General features: G+C 43.2%; 1 protein-coding gene across 2 annotated transcripts; it reads right to left on the reverse strand.

The window, feature by feature from the left end:
* Positions 1-274: 274 nt before the first annotated feature.
* LOC131188239 (deoxyhypusine hydroxylase-like) lies at positions 275-18,663 on the reverse strand. Of its 2 annotated transcripts, none has more exons than XM_058163360.1 (5): positions 18,473-18,663; positions 15,278-15,611; positions 14,022-14,098; positions 6,320-6,557; positions 275-3,902 (listed from the first exon to the last, which is right to left on the reverse strand). In XM_058163360.1, exons 2-5 carry the CDS (start codon positions 15,549-15,551, stop codon positions 3,586-3,588), a joined length of 906 nt encoding a protein of 301 aa, XP_058019343.1. In that variant the 5' UTR covers positions 15,552-15,611; positions 18,473-18,663; the 3' UTR covers positions 275-3,585. The 2 variants fall into 2 exon arrangements, with proteins under 2 accessions (XP_058019343.1, XP_058019342.1); XM_058163359.1 differs by having other exon boundaries at positions 18,431-18,662.
* Positions 18,664-19,741: the final 1,078 nt, after the last annotated feature.

The raw sequence follows: 19,741 nt of genomic DNA on the forward strand, positions 1-19,741 counted from the left end.
GGAAAGGGTGCGCAACTTGGGCGTTCTCCTGGATGAGCGGCTGTCTTTGAAGACCATTTGACGCCGTCTCAGGAGAGCTTTCCACCAGGTTCGCCTGGTGTGCCAGTTGCGCCTTTCTAGACCGGGATGCCTTATGCACGGTCACCACGCCTCGTGACGTCTCGCCTGGATTACTGCAATGCTCTCTACATGGGGCTCCCTTGAGGGGCATCCGGAGGCTTCAGTTAGTCCAGAATGCGGCTGCAGGTGATAGAGGGAGCCCTCGTGGCTCCCGTGTGACACCTATCCTGCGCAGACTGCACTGGCTACCTGTGGCCTTCCGGGTGCGCTTCAAGGTGCTGGTGACAATCTTTAAAGCGCTCCATGGCATAGGGCCGGCTATTTACGGGACCGCCTACTGCTACCAAATACCTCTCACCGACCCGTGCGCTCTCACAGGGAGGGACTCCTCAGGGTGCCGTCAGCTAGGCAGTGCCGTCTGGCGACACCCAGGGGAAGGGCCTTCTCTGTGGGGGCTCCCACCCTCTGGAACGAACTCCCTCCAGGACTTCGTCAACTTCCGGACCTCCGAACCTTTCGTCACGAGCTTAAAACACACCTATTCATCTGCGCGGGACTGGATTAGATTTTTAAAAAATTGGTTTTAAGGGGTTTTTATTATTTATATTGTTTTAAAAATTAGGCTATAGAATAAGTTTTTTAATTGTTGTTTTTAATCTGTATTTATGTGTGTTTTAACTGCCTGTGAACCGTCCTGAGTCCTTAGGGAGATAGGGCGGTATATAAATATAAATAAATAAATAAATAAATAAATAAATAAATATCTCTCAAGCTCCACCCCTTAGACCTCTCAATCTGTTCCAGCCCCACCTTCTGTCCCAAACAAAAACAGCAATTATCCTTTAGAACAAACTGTCCATAATTCTATTTTTAGTTTCTTTCGTCAGACATCCTCCTGCTGATGGGGAAGCAAATCCAATTTCCTATCTTTCTCCTCTCCTGTTAGAAAGACAAAATACAGCAGTCAGGAGCCTTCCAAGAGATCAAAGAGTGCAGTTAATGAATGAGGGCCTCATGTGGCTCAGACTGGTAAAACAGTCTGTTATTAACAGCAGCTGCTTGCAATTACTGCAGGTTCAAGTCCCACCAGGCCCAAGGTTGACTCAGCCTTCCATCCTTTATAAGGTAGGTAAAATGAGGACCCAGATTGTTGGGGGCAATAAGTTGACTTTGTATATAATATACAAATGGATGAAGACTATTGCTTGACATAGTGTAAGCCGCCCTGAGTCTTCGGAGAAGGGCGGGATATAAATGCAAATTAAAAAAAAATTACTTGCAGGTAGGCAGGAGTGGGCATGGTCAGTGACACACTGACATCATTAGATTGGAAAAAAATGAGTTTTGTTGCGCATTTAGGGTCTTAATTTTGCCACACTTCTCTGCGAAAATATAAATAAATAGAGCCAGTTTAGTGTAATGGTTAAAGCACCAAGCTAGAATCCAGGAAACTGTAAGTTCTAGTCCTGCCTTAAGCATGAAAGCCAGCAGGAGGGACAATCGTATGAAGTTTTAAAAACCAGCAGTTTTGCCACCCAAGCTCAGTAGCAGAAGTTCAGACTGTTCAGGGCACCACCAATATGGGAATTCAACTCCCAGTCAATATGGTGGCTTTGAAGCAGCCATCTTGAATTTCTCTCTCTCTCTCACGCACACAGAGAAGGTTAGACATATTATTTTGTCTTATTTTATTTCCCCCACCATGCTCTTCCCTTACTTCAAAATTATCTGGCTGTGATGGCACTGAGCTTCTTCTCATTTTGTAATAAATGGTCCATGAATCCCTGTGTATCTGTACAGTTAAGCAAAAAGAGGACTTTGATGCATTTATCAACTAAATGATAGGCTACAAAACAACTCTGGATGGCTTTTCAAATTTAAAACAATAAATAGAAAACAACTCTAAAAGGAAAAAGACTAGTCCATTCAAGAAGCAAAATCACCCTTCCAAATTCCCCAAATCTTCCATAGTCCATCCATCCCGCTCAAGGCCAGTGGGAAAATGATTTAGCTTATCTCCTCCTTTGAAGAGTTTTATCAGCTCACCTGTCATGGAGCTTAAAGGCCATATTTTCCACGCCCTGCTAAGATGAAATTCACTGTGTTCCCATTAGTTTGATCTTGAAGATCTAATCTACTTAACTGAAAGCACTGGGTTTCTTCTGCCAATAGGGCACATTCCAATTTTGACTATATGCAGCAAAACACACATTGCCAAAGGTTAGGCATTCTGAGTGTCAAATTAAGGAGCAAAACCAGTAAAACCAGTGAAATTCAGCTCAAGAGTTAGGTGCCTCTCTCTCTCTCTCTCTCTGTGTGTGTGTGGAATTAACCCATTTAAAGAACATAGGATTTTTATCTTTGCTTAGTAAAAATAAATTCAAAGCCCACTAAAATGGCAAATTAACGACCGGCTCCAAATTAATGTCTGAAGAAATAAATCCCATGTAGGAAAACCCCTTCCCAGCCTGTAATTGTAAGTGGAAATTCCATCCCCACAGGAATTGAGTATAAGAAAAATAGTTCAGACGAGGATCTTAATTCCCTGAAGTTTTTGTCCAACGCCCAAGTAGATCTCCGGAGAAAATATTTTATCTTTTGCTGTGGAACAGAAAAGCCTTGTTGTGAATTTGGAAGTTCAATTTCTAACCTTTGTGACAGGGATCAATCCAGCATTACTGCAATGCACTCTACATGGGGCTACCCTTGAAGAGCATTCAGAAGCTTCAGCTGGCGCAGAACGTAACAGTACAGATAGTAAAGGGTGATGCTTGTTTGGCAAATGTAACACCACTCTTGGTGAGCTGCACTGGTCTCCAGCGTGCTTCTGGGTGTAATTCAAGGTGCCGGTTGTCACCTTTAAAGCCTGTCATAGTTTGGGATTGTGTTACTTGAGGGACAATCTCTCCCAGGTTGTTTCTACCTGTTTATTTCCACAATCACTGGATCACCAGAACTAATCAGTGGAACTAAGGAGAAAGTTCCTGGCAGAAGGATTAGTCAATGCAACAGCTTGCCTTTTGTTGGTGCTCTATCACTGGTGGTTTTCAAGAAAAGATTTGACAACCATTTGTCCAGCATGGATTAAGGACTCTGCCTAAGACAGGGGGTTGGACTAGAAGACCTCCAAGGTCGCTTCCAGCCCTATGATTCTATGATTCACCTGAGAGAGAAGTGGGCTTCATTTGTCTTGGTGCTTTTCAAGTTGTGCGGGGCTAGCTCATATGGTGAGGAAGAGCTCTTTTAAGGGGAGCTAATAAAAATGGCAACTAGTTTTCATGAGAAAAGGGCATTTTTTTCCTGCAAAGTATTTCCATTATCAACATAATTCAGAGTCCTTGATAGCAGCTGTGGTATCCCCCTTCCACCAACTAGAGCAAAAGAAAAAAATAAATTAATGACGGAGGCATGAAGGTTTCGTCCACATGGTCTCCTTCCAGCACTCTTATGGAAACCACAGAAAACAAATGACACTGAAATAGCCAATAAAAGTGTGGGAGGCCAATTAAGAGAAGTCCTGCTTCTTCAGTTGAAGGCCTTCAACTTGCTCAGACTGTCAGCATACTGGAAGTCAGTGCTGTTCTCATAATCGTACATGTCCAGCGCCACCTCGCAGCTCTCCCGGACTACTCGCTCTTCATCCTTTGCAAACGCCTCCAGGGTGGTCAGGCAGGACTCCTTAGCAATGGAGCCCAAAGCCTCAGCGCACTCGTGGCGCACCATGGGATTCTCTGCCACATTCTCCAAGGACGCCGTCAGCTGTGGAATGCTGGCCTTTTGCTGCATCTGGCCCAGCACATAGGCAATCTCATGGCGGAAGAGGGCACTGCCACACTGGAGGCCTGGGGAAAGAGAGAAGTCACCTGAACTAAGAGGGGAGAAGAGAACCTGCTTGGTGGCGTAAGTGTGGCGGAATCTGACATTGGAATGCAGGAGGGAGGGGCTGTTTCCAAGGGAGCCAAGAGGCAGATCAGCATCAAGTGCCATTGGATGGTTCTGCAGCCTGTGCTTGAGCCTGGCAAGATTAAAGTCAGGCCCAAGGAACCAAGAAGGCTTAATTGCTGAGAGAAGTTTCTTTGTTGCTTTGATTATTTTTAATGTTATTTTAATTATTTATTTGCAGCCTTTTGTTGAGTGACTGCTCGAAGTTATAATGGCCCTGAAAAAAGCGATTTATGACCATTTTTCACATGTTGCAGCATCCCCATGGTCACATGATCAAAATTTGTTCATCAGTTGCTTGGCAACTGGCTCATATTTATGACGGTTACAGTCTCCCGGGGTCACGTGATCACTTTTTGTGACAAGCAAAGTCGATGGGGAAGCCAGATTCACTTCACAATCATGTTACTAACTTAACTGCAGTGATTCACTTAACAACTGTGGGAAGGTTGTAAAATGGGGCAAAACTCAACAAATGTATCGCTTACCAACAGATATTTTAGACTCCATTGTAGTCGTAAGTCGAGGACTACCTGTATCAGGTAAATATTGTGAAAGTTTTAGGGATGATCCCTTCTGGGCCTCTTTGCTGCAAACCAAGCACCCAAGGCTGAGCTGCCTCTTGGCTCCCTCCTGCATTCCAGCATCGAGATTCCACCACAATATCTCAGGATTGGCTGTTCTGATAGCAGCGACTCAGGCATTGAAAAGTGTTCAAGTGTTCATTTTGAGACAGGCCCCTGGATGCATAAAACCAGTGATTTGGGAAATGTTCTTTCCTTGAAGGAGGAGGTGCTTCCTCCCTCAGAAATCAAATCCACCTCTCGAACTGGGCAGAAGAAGGATCCCCACAGCTTCCATTTCAATACCTGGGGTTGGATCTTCTTCAGTGGAGGTATCAAAGACTGAACCCAAGACCCACTAAATCTAAACATGCTCTGCCAACTAACAATGGTACACTGTTCGTTTTTAATTCCAAAGGTCACACAGGAATAAATATATATATCTAAAGAGGAGGTAAGTCCTACATATACAACTCACTTTAGCTGTTTCTTAACTCTCCCATAGAAGGGTGATGGGCCAATTACACTGAACTTGAAGACCCGTGTCTGAGCCATGAACGACGTACTGTGGAAGGCTTGACGTTTGACCAGGTTCAGTCACTGAGTTAGTGTCTTTTTCCGAGAACCAGAAAGGGCTGTAGGGAGCCAAGTCTGCTGAGTGGGAATACCCCCATGGAGTGGAGAGAGGGTCAAGATGGATTTCCGAGGATATTGGACGGAAGTGAGATTCCAAATAAAGAACAAGATGTACACTTCCAAATAGCTAAGCCTCTGTGTGCTTACTCAGAATTAGGACCTATTGAGGTCTTACTCCAGATAATGGCAGGAAAGATCACCAGGCTGCCTAAGGTATTTGTTACATAGAACAAACAGAGCTTCTTCAGAAGTTGTACCTTGTCCCCTGCCACAAAAAGTTAAAAAGAATAATTCATTTGAGCAGACAAGTATCAGTCTGCACAGCAAATGTGCTTTAAGGGAGGCTGTATTTAGCTGCAAAAATTCCTGAAATTTGTCATAATTTGCAAATTACATTACCACCATACATCAAACTATGACAAATTTTTGTAGCATTAATTTCTCATTCATTATTTATATTTCAAATAAAGTGGGTGAGGGGGAAGAGAATAAAAATGGTTTGCCTGCTCCTGTTAGCACAGCCTTAAGCCAGAGTTCCCTACCAAAACCACTTATCAGACAGTCCTTTTTACCGAACACATTTAAAAACACTTTTAAGGCAATGGTTCTCAAGTTGTGATCTGCAGGTCCCTGGAGGCCACAATGTTGTCACACGGAGTCTACGACAGCTTGATGAAATGTTATGATTTAAATCTTGAATTAAGTTTTGGAAGTGTGTGGCCATGGTCTATGGCCACAAAAGATATTTAAAGGGGCTCTATGGTGAAGAAAAGGTTGAGAACCATCACTTTAAAGAAATTTAAATATTCCTGTTGTGATTGGGTAGTGGGTTCATGTGTCATCACCCAAAGAAAAAGTCACTTTTACCCAATTTTAGGTAATTCACCCAGGTTTGGGATGCACTGCCCTAAAGTGGCACATTAGATACATAAAGAATCTCCAACTAAAGTAACAATTTCAGAAATGGCCCAGTGTAATTGGGTGTATTCAGCATTTGATTTATTTAGGATGCATTCTGGAAAATGGATTCTATGCTTCATCCCTTCAGAGAAAATCACACCCCAGGGAAATTTTCTGACCCAGATTCTTGAGTCAGGCTTAGAAAGTCAGCTGCTTACCATCAGCAAGTGCCAGAACAGCAGCTTCTCCTCCAATGTTCCTTAAAGCAAACATAGCTTGATAGCGCTCAAAGAGTGATTGTGACTCATCCAGCAGGGTGAGCCTCAGCTTCTCCACATTCTTCTCCTCAGCAGGAGGTGCTGGATCCACAGAGGAGTAAGGATTGACGAGAGAGTTTGCCTTGTGCTCCTGAAACCATTCCAGCCTCTTCACAGCCAGCTGACATGTCTCCGCTACCTACACAGGAGAGCAAATGGTCATGTGAAGGTAGTTTTTGCCATGGTTCATCCGTCTTCATGGAAAGATAAGGCTAGGGTGCTAATGGTAGAGTTGCAAGCTGGTGGTCAATACTTTCAAATTAATGAAAAAGATCTCCAGTGGAAGGTAATGGCTTTACAACTTTCCCCTAAATGTAGGATTCAAAAGTATTAATAAATAATAGATCTAAAATTAAACAGGATATTCCAAAAATAATTTATGTTTTTAAAAGGCAGGAATCTCTTTCTCATTCTTCTAACAGTTTTAATAATACCATGAATAGTCAAAGGGAGAAAAAAGGGAGGATCATAGAAAAAATCAATCCAAAGTTCTTACTCAAGGCTCAAATATTCAGATTCAAATTAGGAAGACTCAGTCCTTTGAGATGTCTATATTTCTGGGAAACGTGGAAGAAAAGAGAAAAAGAGGACAACCAGCAGCAAGGTGGATGGAATCAAGTTCCAATGATGGATGGGTTGGAAAATCTGAAGGACCAGATTGAGGACACATAATCATGGCGATGATCCAAAGATGCTTTTTCAAGAGGCAACTGGAGTTTCTGGTTTTTCTTTGAAGAAGTTTTCTTTGAAGATTACATATCTAGAATCTCTAATCTATGCTCTCCAAGCAGAAATTAGGTACCCAATTCAGCCATTCCAGCTGCTGAGCCATCAGCTCCCTCTACCACAAAGATCCTGCAGGAAAAGGGCTGTATGGACAACCGTGGGATCTGGCAGGGTGAGAGCTGTGAACCATAAACACAAAGCTTTTACAGTGTCCCAGTATAACAGATATAGTGCCCTTGCTGACCTAAATAGGAACACTAAAGTGACAGATCAAGGTAGTTGTGATACTGATAACTCAAACAATCAAGGGATTATGGTTCAAGATGAAGAACTTACTTTGGAAAAGTGTGAACCTACTTTGGAAAAGTGTGTATCAAGTATTACAGATCGGTCACACAAGAAGAGCACGGTATCCAAAAAGAGAAGCCACCTTCTGATTGGAGATTCAATTGTAAGGATGTAAATTTAGGAAAGGATATGGAGGTTTTGAAAGACGCCAGGTGTCTACCTGGTGCTACTGCCAGCAGAGACAAGAGGCGTATTAAGATAGTCAAGAATGCCAGTAAGGATTCTGATGTTGATGCTATTATACATCTTGGCACAAATGATCTGTCCCAAAAGGATGTGCTTTCTGTGCAGAATGATTTCCAGAGCTTAGGGTATGAACTTAATAGCATAGGTTGTAGGCTTAACTTTTCAGAGGTTTTACCAGTACATAAGGAACAAAAAGGCAAAGGCCAGCGTGTAGTGGAGTTTAATGTGTGGCTAAAGGAGTGGTGTAAAAGGAAGGCTTTGGTTTTATTAGTCATGATGTCTGCAACTGGTCCAATGAAAATTGTACAAAAGAGATGGATTGCATCCATCAAAGAAAGGACTGAGTTACTTAGCAATACATTCACAGATTTTCTGGATAAACATTTAAACTGAACAGTGGGGACAGAGAATTAACTGATATAGAAAATTTCTGTTCCCAGCAATCGAAAACTAAAAGGGTTATCAGTGCATGTAACATAGATGTCTGTATGGGTAAGACTATCAACCATGCTATCAAGCAAAACCAAGCATTTAACAGTGAGTGCCGTACCATGTGCACTAAACCAACAGGTGGCAAGAAAGTAGGGGCAGTCAACACAGGTTATGTAGACAGTAAACACAAGATCAATCCAAATGGACTCAAATGTCTATACACCAATGCACAGAGTATGAGGAATAAACAGGGTGAATTAGAAATACAAGTAAATGAGGGGAGATATGATATTGTTGCCATTACGGAAACTTGGTGGGATGAAACTGACAAATGGAACATACAGCTAGAGATATAAATTATTTAAAAGAAATAGACCAAATAAAAGAGGAGGTGGAGTTGCACTATATATAAGAAATAACTACATCTCTACAGAAATAGAGCACAACAATGATGAAAATCATCTTGAATGTATTTGGGTCAATATAAAAGGGGTGAAAAACGATATTGCCATAGGTCTATACTATAGGCCACCCAACCAAACAGAGGAAGTAGATGAACTTTTTGCTAGTCAGCTAACTAAGGTATGTAGGAAGCACATCACAGTAGTAATGGGGGATTTTAACTACCCTGACATCAACTGGGAAACAAACTCTGCACCAAGTGGAAGATCCAACAGGTTCCTAACAAACCTAGCAGACAACTTTGTTCCCCAAAAAATAGAAAAGGCGACAAGGGGATCAGCTATATTGGACTTAATTCTCACTAACAGAGATGAAATGATAGAAGGTGTTGAAGCTACAGGAACCTTGGGGGCAAGTGACCACGCAATATTGGAATTCGACATTAAGCAAATACAAGTAGTAGAACAAAGTCAAACTAGAGTCTTGGACTTTAAGAGAGCTAATTTCAATAAACTTAGAGAGATCTTGAGAAGGATTCAATGGATGAGAATCCTCAGGGGGAAAACAACTCAAGAAGCTTGGGAAATTTTGAAAAGTGAGATTATAAAAGCACAGTCTAACACAATACCAATGAAGAAGAAAAATAGTAGATCTCAAAAGAAACCAGCATGGATGCATAAAGAACTATCTGACAAATTGAAAGACAAAAAGGACAAATATAAAAAGTGGAAAGAGGGGCAAATAACTAAGGTAGAATATCAGCAACAGCCCGAGCCTGTAAAGATGAAGTGAGGAAAGCTAAGGCTCACAATGAACAAAGGCTAGCGACAAAAGTAAAAATAACAAAAAGCTTCTTCCAACATGTTAAAACAAGAAAAAGTCAAGGAAACAATTGGCCCATTGCTGGGAGAAAGTGGCAAGAAGATGACAAGCAACAGGAGAAAGCAGATCTACTTAACTCATATTTTGCATCTGTCTTTACACAAAAGGAAAAACAATCCAACCTATCAAAACAGCACTACAAAAACAGATTAGAAACACAAGTTAAAATAGGGAAGAAAATGGTAAGTGAACACCTGTCTACCCTAGACGAGTTCAAATCACCAGGACCGGATGGATTACACCCCAAGGTTCTGAAGGAACTGGCAGACGTGATCTCAGAACCACTGAACTATATCTTTCAAAGATCCTGGAGCACAGGGAGCTGCCAGAGGACTGGAAAAGAGCTGATGTAGTTCCCATCTTCAAAAAGGAAAAACAGATCCAGGAAACTACAGACCTATCAGCCTGACCTCAATACCGGGAAGATTCTGGAAAAGATAATCAAGCAACGAATCACCGAACACCTAGAAGCAAACAAAGTAATAACCAAAAGCCAACATGGGTTTGTCAAAAACAGATCATGCCAGACTAATCTTATCGCATTCTTTGACAAAATGACAAAAATAGTAGACCAGAGGAATGCTGTTGATATAATTTACTTGGACTTCAGTAAAGCATTTGATAAAGTAGACCATAACCTACTACTAGATAAAGTAGAAAATGTGGGTTAGACAGCACCACCACCAGATGGATTCGTAACTGGCTGACCAACCGCACTCAACGTGTAGTCCTCAACGGAACTACATCCACATGGAGGGAAGTATGCAGTGGAGTACCCCAAGGCTCTGTTTTAGGCCCAGTACTCTTCAACATCTTCATCAATGACTTGGACGAGGGGATAGATGGGGAACTCATCAAATTTGCAGATGACACCAAGCTGGCAGGAATAGCCAACACTCCAGAAGATAGGCTCAAGTTACAGAAAGATCTTGACAGACTTGAACATTGGGCGCTATCTAACAAAATGAAATTCAACAGTGAAAAAAGTAAGGTTCTACATTTAGGCCAAAAACAAAATGCACCAGTACCGTATATGTGGTACCTTGCTCAATAGTAGTACCTGTGAGAGGGATCTTGGAGTCCTAGTGGATAACCATTTAGATATGAGCCAGCAGTGTGCAGCAGCTGTTAAAAAAGCCAACACAGTTCTGGGCTGCATAAACAGAGGGATAGAATCAAGATCACGTGAAGTGTTAGTACCACTTTATAATGCCTTGGTAAGGCCACACTTGGAATATTGCATCCAGTTTTGGTCGCCACGATGTAAAAAAGATGTTGAGACTCTAGAAAGAGTGCAGAGAAGAGCAACAAAGATGATTAGGGACTGGAGGATAAAACATATGAAGAACGGTTGCAGGAACTGGGTATGTCTAGTTTAACAAAAGAAGGACTAGGGGAGACATGATAGCAGTGTTCCAATATCTCAGGGGCTGCCACAAAGAAGAGGGAGTCAGGCTGTTCACCAAAGCACCTGAGGGTAGAACAAGAAGCAATGGGTGGAAACTGATCAAGAAAGAAGCAACTTAGAACTAAGGAGAAATTTCCTGACAGTTAGAACAATTAATAAGTGGAACGACTTGCCTTCAGAAGTTGTGAATGCTCCAACACTGGAAATTTTAAGAAAATGTTGGATAACCATCTCCAGCTCCAGCTCCAGCTCCAGCTCCAGCTCCAGCTCCAGCTCCAGCTCCAGCTCCAGCTCCAGCTCCAGCTCCAGCTCCAGCTCCAGCTCCAGCTCCAGCTCCAGCTCCAGCTCCAGCTCCAGCTCCAGCTCCAGCTCCAGCTCCAGCTCCAGCTCCAGCTCCAGCTCCAGCTCCAGCTCCAGCTCCAGCTCCAGCTCCAGCTCCAGCTCCAGCTCCAGCTCCAGCTCCAGCTCCAGCTCCAGCTCCAGCTCCAGCTCCAGCTCCAGCTCCAGCTCCAGCTCCAGCTCCAGCTCCAGCTCCAGCTCCAGCTCCAGCTCCAGCTCCAGCTCCAGCTCCAGCTCCAGCTCCAGCTCCAGCTCCAGCTCCAGCTCCAGCTCCAGCTCCAGCTCCAGCTCCAGCTCCAGCTCCAGCTCCAGCTCCAGCTCCAGCTCCAGCTCCAGCTCCAGCTCCAGCTCCAGCTCCAGCTCCAGCTCCAGCTCCAGCTCCAGCTCCAGCTCCAGCTCCAGCTCCAGCTCCAGCTCCAGCTCCAGCTCCAGCTCCAGCTCCAGCTCCAGCTCCAGCTCCAGCTCCAGCTCCAGCTCCAGCTCCAGCTCCAGCTCCAGCTCCAGCTCCAGCTCCAGCTCCAGCTCCAGCTCCAGCTCCAGCTCCAGCTCCAGCTCCAGCTCCAGCTCCAGCTCCAGCTCCAGCTCCAGCTCCAGCTCCAGCTCCAGCTCCAGCTCCAGCTCCAGCTCCAGCTCCAGCTCCAGCTCCAGCTCCAGCTCCAGCTCCAGCTCCAGCTCCAGCTCCAGCTCCAGCTCCAGCTCCAGCTCCAGCTCCAGCTCCAGCTCCAGCTCCAGCTCCAGCTCCAGCTCCAGCTCCAGCTCCAGCTCCAGCTCCAGCTCCAGCTCCAGCTCCAGCTCCAGCTCCAGCTCCAGCTCCAGCTCCAGCTCCAGCTCCAGCTCCAGCTCCAGCTCCAGCTCCAGCTCCAGCTCCAGCTCCAGCTCCAGCTCCAGCTCCAGCTCCAGCTCCAGCTCCAGCTCCAGCTCCAGCTCCAGCTCCAGCTCCAGCTCCAGCTCCAGCTCCAGCTCCAGCTCCAGCTCCAGCTCCAGCTCCAGCTCCAGCTCCAGCTCCAGCTCCAGCTCCAGCTCCAGCTCCAGCTCCAGCTCCAGCTCCAGCTCCAGCTCCAGCTCCAGCTCCAGCTCCAGCTCCAGCTCCAGCTCCAGCTCCAGCTCCAGCTCCAGCTCCAGCTCCAGCTCCAGCTCCAGCTCCAGCTCCAGCTCCAGCTCCAGCTCCAGCTCCAGCTCCAGCTCCAGCTCCAGCTCCAGCTCCAGCTCCAGCTCCAGCTCCAGCTCCAGCTCCAGCTCCAGCTCCAGCTCCAGCTCCAGCTCCAGCTCCAGCTCCAGCTCCAGCTCCAGCTCCAGCTCCAGCTCCAGCTCCAGCTCCAGCTCCAGCTCCAGCTCCAGCTCCAGCTCCAGCTCCAGCTCCAGCTCCAGCTCCAGCTCCAGCTCCAGCTCCAGCTCCAGCTCCAGCTCCAGCTCCAGCTCCAGCTCCAGCTTCTTGGATGAGAAGGAAAACCTCTTCAAAGAAAAACCAAAAAGTCCAGTTGCCTCTTGAAAAAAAGCACCTTTGGCACAGGGCTGAATTCTAAAAATTTTCCCTACCGATTCTGAGGGCGTGGCTTAATTGGTGGGCGTGGCTTGGTCAGGTGACCGGGTGGGTGTGGCCAATAAAATAAATAAAATAAATCATAAACAAAGTACACAAAACAGTAAAAGGTACAAAAAACCCAACTTTCACACTTTACACAAACACAACACAACTGACTCACACGCAATGTAAAAGCAGCTGCACTTTACCCAAAATGGCCCCTGCAACAAACAGGAACCTCACACAGCCACAAAAAGCTCAAAAATTAACTTTTATACTTTACACACATACAACACAACACAACTGACATACACACACAAAATGACATACAGCTTTGTGAGGTTTTGTGTGTTTGTGTAGTTAGAGTGAAATATTACAGAAACACACCAAATCTCAGAAAGCTGCAAATATTTTATTTTATCATTTTATTTTATTTATATTTTTAGATAAAAGTAGTTAAATTTAAAACTTCCTTAACTTTAAATTGCTATGTCTAAAAAAAAAACTCCCAAAAAACCCCCAGTTAACTATTTTTTTAAAGCTCTCTCCCCGATTCCAGTTACTTACCTAATTGAAGAGACAAGGCAGGCAGATTTAGTTGCTCACCAATGAGATGGATTGCAGGCAAGCAGATTGAGTTGCTAGCTGATGCAATTGATTGCAGCAGCCGAAGCAAAGCAAGGCAGTGAGTGATCCCAAAAGAAGCAGCAAGCTGCCAAGAAGGCAAGTGGGGACCGGGCGATTGGAGTGGCATGGGTGGGGGAGGGGCAGGAATTTTTGCTACCGGTTCTCCGAACTACCCACCCTCATTGCTACCGGATTGCCCGATCCAGTCCGAACTGGGACCATTTCACCCCTGCTTTGAGACAACCATGACCTGGATGACTGAGAATCTCCACAGATAACCCTGGACAAGGTGGTTATTATGAATCAACACCAACATAATTAATTAATAACAGTTATGTTTCAAAATGTTTTATTATTCTACTTTCGAACCACATATCAAATTTTTCAATTCAGCAATTTTAAAGGAGTTATTGGAGTGACGCAATGGCTCAGCGATTAAAGATATTCGGCTTGAGGGATTGAGCATTCATCCTTGCCCTAGCTTCTGCGAACCTAGTTCGAAAGTATGCAAATGCAAATAGATAAATAGGTATCAATTTGGTGGGAAAGTAATAGCACCCTGTGATGTCATGCTGGCCACATGACTACGGAAATGTCTTTGGACAGCGCTGGCTCAATGGTCCTTGAAATGGAGATGAACACTGCCCCTTATAGTCAGCAATGACTAATGGACTAAAATCTATAGGGACTCTTTTATAGGAGCTATTGATTTTCCCCACTCCCATATTCACCTCAACAACAGGATCTTCAGAATATTGTTTCAATATATCAAGTACTTTCGGATTTCCAATGGCACCCAAAGCTTCGCCTATGGAAAGCAGAAAAAAATAGGGGAATGAACACAGGTCAGTGATGCAAGAATCCTTTGACATGTACAATCAACACAAAGATAACAACAGCAACTAATTTCTTAAATCCTTCAATCAACTGGTACTCAAAGGTTGCTATATTTAAAAAAACACAAAAAATATGATCAGAATAATTAAAGATATTCAAACCAATGGCAGCATAATATAAAGATACAATCCACCAAGATTGGTCATTGAAACAAATTTATTTCAACTACTGAAGGAAAGGAACACAATGCAGATGCGTGGAAAAAACATTTACCCATACTAGCCAAGAGGAATTATTGTGTGCCTTTTTTCCTAAGAAGAGAGGTATATAAAACTAAAATATTGTATTTCATATCTTCCCCATCAAAACTAAAATACAAGTTGAAACAACAGGTATTTAAAAGTATTTTTATCTTAAGGCAACGTAACAACTATTTAAATGGTTGTATTTTGAGTTCACACAGAAAACTGGGTTACAATGGGACATGTCATGTTCTATTTGAGAGGATTGGATGCTCCCTTGAGATGGTTCTAACTGCAGGCCCCTTAAAATTGACCTTAGCTAACAGCAGGTCACCATGAAAGGGAGCAAACATCAATGCTCTGGGGCAGGGTTTCCAATTTGGCAATTTTAAGACTTGTAGACTTCAGCTCCAAGATTTCCTCAGCCAGCATTGGGTCCACAAGTCTTAAAGTTGCCAAGACTGGAGACCTCTGCTCTAGGGCAGTGTTTCTCAGCACACATCTTAAAGTTGCCAAGGTTGAGAAACACTGCTGCTGATGGTCTTAACTATTTTCCGCTTTGAAAACTGCAATCATCATCAGGGACAAGACAAGGACAAAAAGCAAGTCAGTGAAAGTAACTCAAGATTCACCCCTTGTTAAGAGGGTCTTAGAACTCTCTGAAATGTGTCGTTTCAGTTGACACCATTCTTGACAAACAATTGTTTTTATAAGGATTTTTTTTGTTAGTTACATCTGTTCTGAAGTGATCCAGTCTTTGGGACCAAATGATGAGAAGAAACCCAAACCTGCAGAGGATTTCCTTCACTGGCTTCATTTAGTCCAGCTTTCCTAACCAGGTGCCATCCTGAATATAAAGTCCCCTAATCATCTTCAACCTAGGCAGCAAACAGTTCTCCACTTCTCACCTGCTTCATGGCGCACCATGGGTTCCTGACATGTGTTCTGGAGCACATCAATGAGGACTGGGATGGCCCTCTCATCCTGCATCTGACCAAGGCAGTATGCCAGCTCATGCTTCAGGAGAGCCGAGTCATCTTCAAAGGCTCGACCTATCCATTCAATGGCAGCTGGACCCCCCAAATTACGTAAGGTGAAAAGTGCACGAAAGCGTGCCTTCAAAGATTGTCTGGGGTTCACTAGAATCTGGCCAATCAATTCAACTTCTTTCTCTTTCACCATTATTTACTGCTTTGCTGGTCTGAAGAGACAAGAGGTGCTGACTTTAAAAATCTGGAGGACCTAAACAGACAAAAATAAATAAATAAATGAAAATGTCTAAGTAAATGTCATCTTGGAAGCAAATCGGACCTTGCATGTTTTTTTTTAGAATGGAAAAGAACAGCATTTCCATTTTTTAAATACATATACTGCTCAATAAAACATAATAGCAACATAAGAAATCCACTACAAATCAGGACAATGTACACGATCAATCTGGAGCAGTAATTGTACACAGATGTTAAATACAGAAAAATGCATGCACAAACCCATTTTCCTCATACCATCTGTCAATTGTTCTTATCTTCTCCCAGTAACAAATTAAAAATACAGATATTACATGCAAATTCATACATGCTGCTTAATCTTTTCTCTTGCCTCTAAGAATTTTGCCTCTAAGAATTTTGCCTCTAAGAATAAAATGAGGACCCAGATTGTTGGGGGGGCAATAAGTTGACTTTGTAAATATACAAATAGAATGAGACTATTGCCTGATACACTGTAAGCCGCCCTGAGTCTTCGGAGAAGGGCGGGATATAAATGTAAATTAAAAAAAAAATTGCCCTCTGGCTTCTCAGTAGTGCCATGTTGTAGCTGAGAATACCCCCCCCCCCAAATTTTCTACCAATGTTAAGACTGAATAATGCAATAAAAAGCATACACTGGAACATTAACGTAATTTGCCAAAATTATTATATTTGAGAAAAAAGGGGGGGAACAATTGCATGTCAGAAATAAAGGCTAAAAAGCCAAGAAGAAACAGATGAATTTGTGTACCTTGGCAGAATATTTACCAAAGATGAGGAAATGGATAGACATTTTAAGACACGTGAATGCTGACAGAAAAGTTGTTAGGTTGTATGTGGACTGTTCCAAGGAATGAATGCCGGAAGAAAAACAAAAGCTGTATGTAAAAGAGTGTGTTTGTAGCCAATTTGATATATGAACATGAGAACTGAATAGGCCAGATGAAACAAGTAAATATAAGAGCTGGATGTCTGTAGAGATTCTTAGTCATCCAGGTCATGGTTGTCCCAAAGGTGCTTTTTCAGGGGGCAATTGGACTTTCTTGTTTTTTCTTTGAAGACGTTTCGCTTCTCATCCAAGCACCTTTGGGACAACCATGACCTGGATGACTGAGAATCTCTACAGACTTTTACCTATAAAATTTGGAGAGATCCCTACTGATGAGAAGAGATCCCTACTGATGAGGTGGTGATTAGGACAATATTAGAATGTGCAGAAATGAATAGATTAACACTTGCTATTAAGGAGAAAGAACAAACGGAATGTTATACAATATGGGAATTATTTTATCAATGGTTAGAGAATAAAAATAGAAGTTGGTAATGAAAGGAGTTTAAAGAAGAGTAGAGAATATCATAAGATAGAGATGTAAACAATATGACGATTGTTATTAGATTAGAATAGAATAGAATAGAATAGAATAGAATAGAATAGAATAGAATAGAATAGAATAGAATAGAATAGAATAGAATTCTTTATTGGCCAAGTGTGATTGGACACACAAAGAATTTGTCTTGGTGCATATGCTCTCAGTGTACATAAAAAAAAAGATCATCAAGAATTCTAAGGTACTGTTGGAAGAAATATCCATCTGGGTTCAGTTTCAAGTGGGGACAAAGACACTGGAAACATGGAGGCTGCTTGGAAAGATGGTTTAACGGTGGTCAGGATCACATGGCTTGAGATCCTGAACAGAAAAGGGCTGAGATCCTGTGTGCTCCCTGGTTTTATGCTTTTTCTGAGCTTTGAATTTCCTGGGGCACAGGAAGAGTACCCTGATTGGCTGTCAAGACTCCCAGGGGGTGGGAGTCTTGGGCTAGCCTTGTAGGTTGTCTCTCAAGCTTGCCTGAGCCTTGCCATGTGATGAGTTTCTGTTCTATTGTGTTGCAAATGATGGTCCATTAACAAAGGTGGGGGGATTGAGTTTCTACCTCTGACCCATTGACAAAGGTGGGGGGTGGCAGGAAGTTGCAGGGAGCTGCTTTGTCTTTAAAACATGTTTCTCCATTTCTCATCCAGGGAAATATATTCTGCCTTTTAAATATTTTCTAAAATATTTCATTCTTCTAGGAGGGGGGTGGGTGCTAAATTCCTACAATGGTTATTGCACAGAGATATTTGTACCTAAACGACACACTGTGTAAGGGAAGATGGAATGTTTATATTAATTTTTTTTTAAAAAAGAAACTTTTAACTGTACAATTTGGAATGAACGCCCTTTGAATGGTTTGAGTAGAAATGGATTTCCAGAAGAAAATATTGCAGAAGACAGGAACCAGAAGCACTAACTCAGGTGACCCTGAGGAAACAGCTAAACCTCCAAGTGCTTCAACAACCCTCCAAAAAGATTAAAATGACCAGCTTTCTGCAAGGAATATAAATCCTTCCATTCCCCCACCGTCCAGTCAGAGCTGAAGAAGCTTCTTGGATGGGAGGCAAAATGTCTTCAAAGAAAAACCAGAAAGTCCAGTCGCCTCCTGAGAAAGCATCTTTTGGGATAAGAGCCGGATGTAGTAAAAGTCCAATTAAATGGATACTAAATGAATGTAAACTGAATACAAATAAAAGAGTGGGCTACAGCAGGAAAGAATTGCGACAGATGGCCTGGTCAACCAAATGCAGTGTAAAATTGGGCAGAGAAGCAGGGGAAAACGGAGAAAGTTGAAGCTGGAGAAATTGTAGAAAGAAGATTCCAGAACAGGTAATATTCGGTTCTTTCATTAGTCCCTCAGGATGTGAAGCTCACCTGCCCCCCTCCCGTTCTGTTTCCATAGCAACATGGAACCGCAAGGCCTCCCCTTTATCATACTCACCCGACCCTCACACGCGTTCCTCAGCAGCGCATGCGCACTCACCTTCGAGGGCGGGCTAAGGGACGGACGGAACCAAACGCAAACAGGAAGAGGAGACGCGAAGAAAAGCTGCTCTTTTTCTCCGTGCCGTGTATACTCTCGTTCTTGTTAAATATAGTGGAGAAAAGAGGATGGAATTGTTTTTTCCCCGGAAGCAATTGCTTCAAATGAAATACAATTTTTTTTTCTTAAACCCACCCCCGAAGTCAATAACTCCGATGTGAGTAGAGCAAATAGAGCGCCATGCGCATTAGCATCAAAAAAAGAAAAAAAAGACGACTTCTCTGCCAGCTCATAGGCTGATTCGAAGGACGATAGAGCTATAGTTTGTAAACTTACCCATGGCTTTTGAATTTGGGGATTGACTTTGGATTTTTTTCCCCTCATTTAACTCTACCTTCTTGATATGTGGACTTCAACTCTCAGGATTTCTTAGGCAGCATGCTTGGGCCTCTCGTTTTAAAGTTGCCAGGGTTGAGAGAAGCAACCTGGAATGAAGGATAAACATCCTAACAGTAAGGACAATTAACCAGTGGAACAGCTTGCCTTCAGAAGTTGTGGGTACTCCAATATGGAGTTTTTTAAGAAGAGAACTGGACAGTCACTTGTCTGAAATGGTAAAAGGTCCCCTGCTGGAGTAGGGGGCTGGACTAGAAGACCTCCAAGGTCTTTTCCAGCTCTATTCTGATTGAGAAACACTGCCATGGGGTTGACATTTGCTTCCTTTTGTGTTTCCATACACACCTAGCAACCATATAAATCAGGGGTGTCCAATCTTGGCAAATGTAAGACTTGTAGATTTCAATTTCCAGAATTGAAGTCCCCTCCATGCTGGGAAATTCTGGGAGTTGAAGTCCACAACTCTTAAATTTGTCAAGATCAGACACCATGATTTATATCAGGGGTCTCCAACCTTGGTATCTTTTAAGATTTGTGGACTTCAACAACTTCAACTCTGGGAGTTGAAGTCCACAAGTCTTAAAGGGACCAAGGTTGGAGACCCCTGATTTATATGGTTGCTTGGAGTGTATGCCTACACAAAAGAGAGCAAATATCAATGTCCCGTGGCAGTGTTTCTCAACTTTGGCAACTTTAAAATGAACATCCCTGATATAGATTTCTTCATGACAATCTGTTCCCAGCCTGGTCCCCTCAGATCTTCCAACAGTAGCTCTATCACCTGTAGGAAGTTAGCACCCACCTTGCTCCTAGAAGAATGAAATATTCTAGGAAATATTAAAAAGGCAGAATATTATACCTCCCTGGATAAGA

This window comes from Ahaetulla prasina, chromosome 1 (assembly GCF_028640845.1).
Source record: "Ahaetulla prasina isolate Xishuangbanna chromosome 1, ASM2864084v1, whole genome shotgun sequence".
In the NCBI taxonomy this organism is placed as follows: Eukaryota; Metazoa; Chordata; class Lepidosauria; order Squamata; family Colubridae; genus Ahaetulla; species Ahaetulla prasina.